This window comes from Lycorma delicatula, chromosome 2 (assembly GCF_047948215.1).
Source record: "Lycorma delicatula isolate Av1 chromosome 2, ASM4794821v1, whole genome shotgun sequence".
Classification (NCBI taxonomy): Eukaryota; Metazoa; Arthropoda; class Insecta; order Hemiptera; family Fulgoridae; genus Lycorma; species Lycorma delicatula.
Genome location: NC_134456.1, coordinates 224012702 through 224024870, shown reverse-complemented (window position 1 = coordinate 224024870; position 12169 = coordinate 224012702). Strand labels below are relative to the sequence as shown.

At 27.1% G+C, this 12169-nt stretch overlaps 1 protein-coding gene across 6 annotated transcripts in view; it reads left to right on the top strand.

Annotated features, from left to right (window-relative positions):
* The window catches only part of Bmcp (uncoupling protein Bmcp mitochondrial), a 62778-nt gene that overhangs the window by 37068 nt on the left and 13541 nt on the right, over window positions 1-12169 (top strand). For all 6 annotated transcript variants that reach the window (XM_075357254.1, XM_075357255.1, XM_075357259.1 and 3 more), the window contains 2 exons: window positions 5265-5383; window positions 11883-11943. In XM_075357254.1, the coding sequence (XP_075213369.1) occupies window positions 5265-5383; window positions 11883-11943 (180 nt within the window). The remainder of the gene's footprint in view (window positions 1-5264; window positions 5384-11882; window positions 11944-12169) is intronic.

Below are 12169 nucleotides of genomic sequence, written 5' to 3'. Positions count from 1 at the left end.
TTTAATGGGATCCAGGATCAGTCTGTACACAATTCCATAATTACATCAAACAAACATTGGAATTCCAGTAATGGGTGTGGAGTTGTGGTGTTATTAGAAATTTTATGGTTGTTAGAGTGTTTATATTTTGTAAATTTTTAAGTTTTTATTTCTGTTTTGTTATTTGTTTGATGTAAGTATAGAATTGTGTGCAGACTGATGATGTGGAATCTCACAAAAGTCGACTATTGGTATTTTTTTTTTTTTGGTTTTTCTGTTACTGTGTTTTTGTAGCTAAGTTATTTTTTGAATATATATATATATATATTTTCGCGTGTTCTCACGGCTCACCCAGGATATTGAGAGACTTAACATATATAAATGTTTATATAAATACAGTTTATTACTCTGAGAACATAGGAAATAAGAAAACTAATTAATAATTGGAAATTACAGACAACGAACGATAATATTAATAAACAATAATAAATGAAAATGATAAACAACAAACAACGACAATAATAATAATAATAAATTACATAATTTCAAATAAGTTCAGGATTCGTTTAAGGGTAGTTAAATTGTAAAAAATAGAATACAGTCCAATTGACTAAAACATTACAATGACCGCTAATATTAATATATTTAACACCTAGTATTGCATTAACAACCAATATAAGATTAGACAAGTCTAAGGTTCATACAGTTCCATTCACTGTAAATACGTTTTGCTGTTTACAATAAACTACCTCACAATTTATGAATGAATTTAATACGGTCACTTTCATTTATTGTTTACCAGTAACTCACCGAACAACTTCCTGCATTTACTTACTGTCCACAATGGAATGCTTATGACATCATTTTACTCATTGTTACTATACGTTGACTGATAACACCATCTCACAATTACATTGAACATGACCTGCAGCTCTACTCACTTAATCTCACTTTCTACTGACCATCCCACTGATCTGAGTAGTGTTTATATACCATGTTGAAGTGTGAGAAGTGTCATCGTCAATTACATTTTCCCATGAATTCCTATTATGATCCAGTAACGCTTCTCATCAAACAACAGCTGTTGGAGGTATGCCATTGACAGTATTACAAAGAAAAATTGTTAAATGGACCTGTTAGCATGAGAAAAGGATCCCTTTTAGGTACCGTTCTGGGTTTATTTCATACATTTTTTCTCATACTTCCTTCTTAATTGGAAGGAATTCTTACCAAGGACCAATACAATATATTCAAAAAATAATAATTAATATTTTTATACATGTCAGCTGCATAAGGGGGAAGGTAGGATTGTATTTCTCAGCTGGAATAGTTTTTTTTTTTTTCATAAAAAGTGAATAATGGCGTACGTATATTAGTATAGAAAATCTATTATTAGCACTAACTAATGATCATCAATTTAAAGCTGTATTCAGTGGATATATCATGGTGGAAGGAAATTTAAACTCATTCTGCTGCTATTCTTTCAATTCTTGATAACAAACAGTTGTTACATAATGAATTCATCAAAATTTCAATTTACTACTAGAACAATTTTCAGAGTATAATTTTTTACTTACATGAACATATTTTGTAATAAGAAAGGGAAACCTTAAAACTAATTAAAAAATGAAATTATAAAACATACTTATGAAAGTAATGAGAAAATTTACATATAAAAATAAAATTTAATAGTAATAATTATGTAATGTGTAGATATAAGAGACATTAAATAGAAAAATCATAAAAAAGGTCACCAGCAAAACAAAGCATTTTTTGTATTAAAAGTTGACAAAATATAAGTGGCCAGAATAAAAACTTTTAATATGAATATTTTTCTGAAATGACTGCTATGGTCAGTCTGCCATGCTGCTGCTTTTTTCCATGATTAATTCACCACAACCTTGAATGAAGCTTGTACTTGTGAGTATGAATGGAAATTTTGCAATGAAAGAAAAATGTTATGCCCGAGTAAAATTCAATCCAGCACCTTCCAGATGAAAGGCTGAGGTGCTATCACTCCGGCAGAGATCAGTGGAATATCTTATGACTTGTTATGATGTTTCATGACATGTCATTAGTTACCAAAAATGAAGTTGCAAAACAGGTTTAAAGGGTTTTATTGAATGATTGATTAATTTTTCTTTATACTAAAGAAATTTTTGTTTTATTCATAAGAGTTTTTTTTATATAAAGTTATAATTTAATAATTTTGATATAAACATTATCAAATTATTCAACTTATTCAACTTTATCAAATTATTTCATTATTCAGGTGTGTAAATATGAAACTGGAATTTTTTATAGAAATGCATGTTTATTGTATGAAAATGATAAAAAATATTTTATTCAAAATATTGTCCATATAGCTATACTTTTTTCCTATCTTTCTGACAATTTATGAATGCCATGCCGAAAAAACTGTTGCTCTTTTGAAGCAAACCAGTCATCGAGCCATTTTCGTACATTTTCATAAGAAGTGAAGCACAACTCCTAGAAGTGTGTGTCCCATTGATGCAAATAAATAGTAGTCAGACGGAGCCAAGTCTGGTGAGTAAGCCGCATGTGAAAGTATTTCCCAACTGAACGCCTTAATTGTGTCCTTGACCGGATATGCTGTGTGTGATTGTGCATGAAGCAAACTCACTTTGTGTTGCCTTTTTTGATATTCTGGTAGTTTTTCATGCAGTGCTTGATTCAAATCGATCATTTGTTGTCAATAGTGTTCAGTATTAACGGTTTCACCAGGTTTTAGCAGCTCATAATAGATCACACTCTTGTGATTCCACCAAAAACAGAGCATGTCTTCTTTCCATAACGATTTGACCTTGAAATCAATGTCGATGGCTTGCCTGGAGTTACCCATGATCTTTTATGCTTAGGATTCTTGAAATATATCCACTTTTCATCACCTGTCACAATTCGATGGAGAAATGACACTTTTGTGTACCTGACGAGCAGCATTTCGCAATTGGTTTTTCAGTTTTCTTGCTGTCTTTCATTCAGTTCATGTGTAACCCATTTTCCCATCTTCTGGGTCTTTTCCATGGCTTTCAAACATATGGAGATGGCTTCTCGTGTTTAATTGATCCGCGAGTTGTTACATTTGAGTGTCTTCCTCATCCAACAATGCTTGCAATTCGCTGTCTTCAAACTTATTCAGTGGTCTTCCATGTTCTTCATTTCTCGCATCAAAATAGTCACTTTTGAATTTTTTTAAACACTCAAAGCACTGTGATTTACCAAGATTTATATTGTCATGAATAAAAAGTGATATTTAATAGTAGATAGAGTTCATTTTGTGCAGTTCAATTAGAATCATACATTAATGTTAATCTTTAAAATATAGTATATAATATTAAAAAAAAAAATGAATAAAAGTGAATGTGCAATTAATTATGTGAGTGATGAGACTTTTAATTTTTTATTTATTACCAAGTTCATTTTATTGGGATTAGTTTATTTTCTGTTTTTATATAATTTCAATAAAAAACCATTTATAGGTCAATTGTTTAATGTTTAATAATTAGGCCATTCTATGTCATTAGTACTGAATTTTAATTATGAAATCTTTATTTATAATTTTTCATTACATTTTCAAATACTAATGTGTCAACCATTCCTTTAATCAGATGTAATAAATTTTTTTTATTTATTACTTTTTTTTAATCTTATTTCAAGAAGTGGAATGGCAAATTAGATTTTATTTCAATATTGATGTTCCTCAATTTAAAATAGTCTAGTATTTTTTGATTCTTGTAAGACCGATAGTAAATTTTTACTTTGATATAACTTTCTTATAGTTTGCTAATATGGATCCAGTTCATCTACTGGATTTCATACATATGTACAGGATAATTTAGAAGTTAAGGGAACTAATCTAGGAACTGATTCTAAAACATGAAATAAGGAAAGAAGTTTATACAAACCTATGTCTGAAAACACTTTATTGAATTATGACTAGCGATAAATTTAGCCGAGAATTCTGTTTTCCTGGTGAAATGAGGTTATATTGAAATTTTTAAGGCATTTTATAAGGGATAAATTGGATGGTTTCTTGTATCTTTTACCTTAAAAATCAAATAAAACAGTTCCTAGAACTCTTCTGTAGTTTACGTTGAATATCATGATATCCAAAGTAAAATAGAAAAATTCATTGACAAGAAAATTCTTTTAGGTTTGAAGTACAGTAAATAACTTTGTTAAATGTCTAATTAATGTGTAAATTTTATTATCAAAACTTGTAGGGAATTTAATTCTGAGAAAATGATTGTAATAAAGTCTATAAAATATTTAAAAAATCAACTTTTATTGTTAAAAACAAATGGAACAAAACAGACAAATGTTATGAATTTAAAAAAAAACTAAAAACGGGTGCTTTTAGTACAACAAATTAATACCTTTGAAAAATTAAAATACTTTTAATTTACTTAAACAAAATAATAATAAAAAAATCTAAAAAAAAAACTAGTTGTCTATTTTTGTATTAATTTGTAATAAATGCGCGAAAATCCACCATTGACATCAATACACTTTTTAACTTGTTTCCTTATATTTTCTTTTGCCAACCTTATCTTTGCATTTCTTAATAACAGCAGCAGCATTGAGAATGAGAATACGAGTGATCAGTTCATCACATGTACCTACTTTATGCGTGTATACCTTGCATTTCATTCAGCCCCATAAACAGTAATCTAGGGAATAAGGTATAGTGGATCCTGGTGCCCAATTTGCCCAGTAAATTTTTCATCTTAAGAATTATCTTACTTCATTTGTAAAAATGGTTGGCGCTTCATACAATTGATAGTATAGTTAAATTCATTTCACTAATGAGAAATTTCAAGCATTGTAAGAAATTCATTATTTAAAAATTCCAAATAATTTCTCCCCATGACATGTTCTAATACGTGAAAGGGTCTGTTAGTTGGTTGTCGATCATTCCACATCAAACATTCACTGAAAATTATTGTTGGAAATTTGATTCAACTACAGCATGTAGATTTTCTTCAGACCACCATTGTGAACTCTGTGTGTAGTTTATGCCATTACAGGTAAAAGTAGCTTTGGCTGCAAATAATATGAATGGAATTAAGTGGAAATTATTGTAAATCGATTGACAGAACTGCTGTCATCTGTTGTGGTTACCGACCTAGAGATGTTGAATTTTCTGAACATGTAAGAATGCAGTAAGTTAGCATGCAAAGTCCTCCATATTGTTCTTTGTGGAATGTCTGTTCACGTAGAAACTCTTGAGCAGTTTTTTTTTTCAGTTATTTTTTTTTTTCCAGGGAGTGGGACCAACTGCTCAGAGAGCAGCTGTTATCGCTGCTGTGGAATTACCTGTATATGATCTGTGTAAGCATCATTTAATGAATGTTTTTGGTGATAAAATTGCTAATCATTTTGTGTAAGTATTTCTTGAATTATAGATTTATGTTTTTTGTAAGAAAGCTTCTATGGAATAACATTTTTTTTCTTATAAGTAAGAGTATATATATTTTGTGCTTATTAATCTAGTCCGTTGATTTTTTTTTTGGTAGATCGTTGTGTTTCCGTATAAAGTTTCTTCTCAAGTTTTTTTGGTTGGTTTTAGTTTTGTCTTTGTTTGATCTAGTTTACATAGGCCTACGTTCCATCCTTGGTGAATGGTCCATCATTTTGTAACGTATTAATGATGAGGGTTTCCTTAAACAGTTGTGTTTTTCTTTCTCTGGTTATGCAAATTTAATTTTTATGATTTTGGGAAGTAATACCGTATAATGTTTTGCATTCCTGTGGTGTATTTCAGTCGGTTTTACTATTTATATATTAGTTTATGTATCTAGTATTATTCACTATTTATGTAACAGACTTTTTGTGTAAAAAATCTGTTGATAGCAAAAATAATGTTTATATTCTTTCCTGTATAAACAAGATAGAATAACTTCATCATCCTGCCTCTCTTTGCTTGTTCTCCTTTATTTTAATGATATTTATAATAGTATCATCATTAAAAATTTACTTTGTATTTAAAAAAAATTTTGATTACAAGAAATACAACTTTTCTTGTGACTTAATAAATTTGCTTTGCTTTCTAAAGACTTAATATATTCTAGTTTTTTTTCTTGTATTGTACAATAACACATTATGTTGATACAGAAAATTCTTATGGATCTACTAATTAATACTGTTAATAAAATTATAAAAACTTATCGATATTAAAAAGTACTTATAAAATGCAATGTTTTATTACCAGGTTGTTGAAATTTTTAATTACAGTTCATATATATATATTGTAAAACGCATATAATTAAGAAAAAAGTTTAGAAAAATATTTAAAATGTATATACAAGAACTGTTAATAAAAAAGATTTAAATTTAAAAAAACTCTGGTGGTTGATATTTTTGTTATTGTATTTGAACAAACTGATTTTCTAATTTAGTGACTAGAAAGCCGCTTCTAATAATTCTTTTAATTCTATAATTGTTGAATCTAGGTTAGCTGGATGCTAATAATTTGCTATAATAGCAGAGATTTAATAGGTTTTATGTTCGATCAGGATCAATTAAACCAGATGAAATATATTGTCAGTTTTATTTTGGGCAATATCTATTATATTATTATCAGTTGGATGTTCAGCTGCAATCAATTCATCTACCAAAACATAATCACAAAAAATCATATTGTCATGAAATTATAGTGTCTAATAGTGCACCAGTCATTATCATCATTTTTTTTCCATGGTACCATGATTTTTATCATTCGCTTAATTCATAAATAAAATCACTGTTTGAGTGAATTTTGCTTTTAATTTTTTCCACCATTTTTTTGAAACAGTTCAAAATTGTAATATACTATTTCATTTTAAGCGTTAAGAACTTTTCTAACACAGTTCAGTATATTAATTTTGAGCGGTAAGGTATTTGAAATTACTTCTGGGACAGTCTTTTTTGTTTTAATATTCTCTTCCTGCAAGTACATTCAAAAATATATAATTATTTTCTTCTCTTGGATATAATTTATAAATTATGTTAGACAGTAAGAATTAACAGTTCTGTCCAGTAATTTTCGGGTAAATAATTAGAGGTAAGAGAGACATTTATCTATAAACAGTACAGTTTTCTCCTTTTACAATGAAAATAATGATTGAATTTATTACCTAAGTTCAGTTTAATCATAATTAAAAATGTCTTGAATTATTATAAACAATTATAATATATTTAGTTTATTGTTTATCTTTTGATATTGATATCTTGTTCATATTTGATTCAGATATGAAAAGATTTTATACACTTGATTAGTGACAATTTGCAGAACAGGAAAAATTTTTATCGCATGACCGGTACAACATATGGAAATCAGTACACATAAATATAGTAATTTTCAGTTGATACTAAAATCATGGAATACAAAAAACAATTATTATTACTATAACAAAATTATATAAATCGGAAGTTTGGTGGTACAATTATGTTTGGTAGAAAGAGGAAAAATTGTTATATGTAGTCATAAGGATTTTGAAGGTGTCATATATTACAGTCAAGTGTAGGAACAAAACATACATTACTATCGCGTAGTAAAATTTATATACATCAAATTTTTAGAGGTGTTTCAAATATAATGAACAAAAAATATTTATTATTTTTCAGAATTAAAGCAGAAGTAATCTTCAGTATTATAGTTAATGTAAAATAACTATAGGAACCACTTTCTTAGTTTATCTTACAGGATATTTTATTACATCATAAGAATTAGATTCCCATACAAAAAAAATTACCCAGGAATAATAATAAAATCAAGTGTTGGAAAAATTTGACATAGAATAGTTAAGAGTTACTGGAATTTCAATGCAAATATATTAATAGTTATCATAAGATAAGTTATCTGAATGAAAGAGCCTTATGAGAAGTTAGCATTTTAGTCACATCTGTAAATTTTTCAAAATTACAATTTTAAAATTGCATTTAAAAAGATTTTTAATTACCAGTAATAGAAGTTTTTTTTACATATATATATTTTGAAAATTCAAATAATTCATCAACATATTGACACTGTGCTAATTAAATTCAAAAAACAACAATTTAACCACCAAAACACAATAACAGAAAGACCTAAAAAAAAAAAACTAATACCAATATTGACTTTTGTGAGATCCCACATCATCAGTTTGTACACAATTCTATAATTGTCTCAAACATATAACAAAAAAGAAATAAAAACTTAAAAATTTAGAAAATATAATCACTCTTAACGACCACAAAATTTGTAATAACAACACAACTCCACTGCCATTACTAGAATGATGTAAATTTAAAAGTCATACATCTACGTTCGTAATCATTGTTGCTAACTGCTACAACACGTTATGTCTTTAATAAAAACATCTTCAAATACGATCTGTTGGTTCATCATTTTATACTTTTGTTTGAATTAATAAATGTAATATTTTTCAAGTATATTCACTTTTTTATTATCATTACAAATTTCTATATTAGTTTTATAATCAGTATTACTATTCTTGTTGCAAAAAATAGTTGGTCACATAAGACACACCTCTCTTTTTGTTTCTTTACGCATTGAAATATTCTGTAAATCTTTTTTTTTTAAATCTGTTGGTTTTACAAATATAAATTTTATTACATTCATTACATTTAATTTTATTTATATATTCACCTTAAATCCTCTTAGTTTTTATTATTGTTGTTCCTTAAATATTTTATAATATAGTTATTTGATTTATAAATGCTGTTTTACCTTACTATCATATACATTAGTAATTTTTTCTATTATTTTATTTGTATAATTGTGTTCTAAAAAAAAACTATTACTAATCTCTGTGTTATTTTCTTGTAAAAACTTTACTTATGCTCTTTTTTTTATATACTTTTACTATAATTTTATTATTAAACCATTTTATATTGCTATTTCTTTTTTGAGTTTATTTTCATTGGTTTTTTATTTTTTATAATATATATAGCTCTAAAAATTAGATTTTTATGTATTTATGTTTTATGACCGTGGGTGATTAGAATTTACATGTATTGTAATACTATTTCTATAACCTGATGTTTCTGAAATATTGTTTATTATTTCAATTTCAATATTTTTCTGTTATTTTCAATTTTGCATGTAAATTAAAAATTTGTATTATAATTATTAAGTTTATTTAAAATGACCAAATTTAATTTTTTATAACTGGATTATATATGTTTAAAATATCATCTATATATCTTATCCATAATATTACTTGGTGTGTATTTGATATACCATGAACTATAATACTTTCAGAATTTTATATAAAAATCTGATATAATGGCAGATATAGGTGATTCCATTGGTAATGCTTCTGTTTGTGAATAATAGTTGTTCTCATATTCAAAGTAATTTTGAAGACAAATATTTATTTTAATGGTGTTCTATGCATTATTGGTGTTTACATTCTGGTGTTTCCTTTAAATGATGTTTTAATTATTTCTATTGTCTTATCAACTGATATATTAGGGTACATGTTCATAACTGTATGTTTGTGTTTAAATGGACCTGTTGTAGGAGCATACTCATGATTATGATACTTGTTATAAATTATTATTTATAACAAATGATATAATATTTTAATACAAAATTAGACTGTTAAACTATAAATTTAAACGGGTGCTACTTAGTATGAGGTCTAAAATCATCATTAGGTCTACCACTGCATTACCATATGTGCATATTCTCATTTTTTGTAACTTACTGTTATGCATATAATTTGTATATTTAATCTTAGATGAAATTAGCAAGCACTAGGTTAAGTTTGATTAGGTTATGTTGACAGTGTATGAAATTAACCTTCATTTTGCTTGTTAACCTTGTCTGATTAACATTAAATGTACAAAATATAATTTATAATGTCTGTTTACTATTTAAGATAATATTAGGTGGAATGCTAACAAAGTAGGTGAGACAGTGCTATTGTAGATCTCTTGATGATGGTAGATTGCGTACTAAAGTGCCACCTTTTTAAGTGCATATGCTTACATTACAAAACACTATAAACATCTAATATTTTTTAAGATAAGGCAAACAATCTTAACACTGCCAGTGAGCATGCAACCTATATGGTTCAGTTTTCTTTATTTGTGATTAATTTTAGCATCTTGTTTTATATAATAAGCCTTCATGAGTACATTAGCAGACGCCATATTGCTTAGATGATTTTTTTTTGTTATGGCCTTGATAAGCTCTTGGCTCTACTCAATGTTAAATACATCTATTTGTGTATAAAGTTAATTTTTCTTACCTCATGATTAAAAGTTTAGCTGTGTATTTACAGATTCATTTATTTCTACTATGTATACTTTTTTAGACATCAGAAAAAGTCTACAGAGTATCTGCCAACAAGCTTACGATTTTTTTTTATAACAGTTCATTACAACAGCACATCCTACTGTATTGTTGTGAGTCAATGAAAAATAAAGACTGTTAGAATAATATTGGTTGCGGCAACTTACTGTTAAAGTAAACAATTTGTTTAACAATTTGTTAACAATTTTACCTATGTAAAACTACATAGGTTTTGGCAGCTTATATGTGAGGTTGGTTGAATGTTTTTGATTAGTTTAACTGTTTTTTATTTTATTCATCCTGTTGAAGTACTACTGCCCATAGTTTTCATACCATGTTTAGATTTATTTTTCTGCTTGTTAGGTAATCATTATTTAGGAGTAATCATTAATAACTGTGTACATGTTTCTTAATGCTCTAAACAACGTAAACATGAAGAATAATAGAACTCAGGTTATCATGTAAATTTTCAGAATTGCAGAATATTAACAAAAGATGAAAGAGAGAATGTAGAATAAAGCATAAACATAATGAAGTTTTTGAAATAGGAGCGCTCAAAGGAAGTACTAAAGAAATTATATTACAATGTTATGCAGATTTCAAAATGGTAAGCTGTAAAAGATTACTGAGAGTGATTGAAGAACTGAAAATGGTAGAAGACATGGCAATATCCCAGGATAGTTCTGGAAAATTGGAATTAACCAGTGTAGGAAGAAAAGCAGTTGCCTGGTAAAGTGGAAGGATAGGTAACAGTGACTTCCAGCAAGCCTCCAATAGTTGAAATGGATCTAGATACATAACACATGTTTGATTCTTCAAGAACAGATGTGATATCTGTAACAAAACTACTCAGTTTTGATTTATAAAACAAATCTGAAAAAGATTTGTCTCCTATTTCATTCTTTTACATGTAGCTGATCTTGCACTGTTGCAGCAACAATCAACCTGGCTTCATTCATATTGAACTCATATATTCATAAAAATTTACTTTTCATGACTTTATTTTGATATCAAAACAGTGCAGTGAAACTTGTGTTCTAGCAATTCCAACAATATCAAATTTAATGTAAATAACCAGTTACATCCTAAAAAGCTTTTACAAAATCACCTTGCTTATATGAAAAATATATTCACAGCTTGTGATTAAGAGAAAAACATCTAAAGTGCTGTAGTAACAAACAATATGTATGACTGCTGTGTGGAACATGCTAATTTACATCTGTGATGTAAATATGTGTACACATCAGCAGCATTGAAAACATTTATTGCTTTAGTTCTTCAGAGGATTACAAAAAAAGAATTATATAAGGAGCTTTAAAAAATTGCAGAAGTTTTTATTTATTTGGCTGGTTATCATTTTGCAGTTGACCTCAAAATTATGCTTAAAACTATGACTTCTTTTTATACTGGTGAAAAACAAATTAAATATGATGTTGTTTTATATTTTATCAAGTTTTACATGGAACAGATTGTTCTTTTAATAAGTAGTAATATATTGTTAATTATATTTGACATTAATTTTATTTATAATACTTTTATTATTATTTTATCTTAAATTAATAAATTTTTTAGTAATTAAAATTATTTGTTTCTATTTCAGTTCAAGTTTTATTGCAAGTTTAGGAAGTGCAGTTGCATCTACACCTATAGATGTTATTCGAGTAAGTTTCATTCATATCTATAATTATAACACCCTTTTTAATGATTAAATATTACTCTTTTAAGTTTTATCACGTATCACAAAGATATATGTATCCATATATATATATATATATAATATGAATTATAATCACATTGTGTATAATTAATCATATTGATGATAATCTTGCTGTATAAATTATTCCCATGTTGAGTAGTATTCAATAGTTTTTTAAAACATGTTACAAA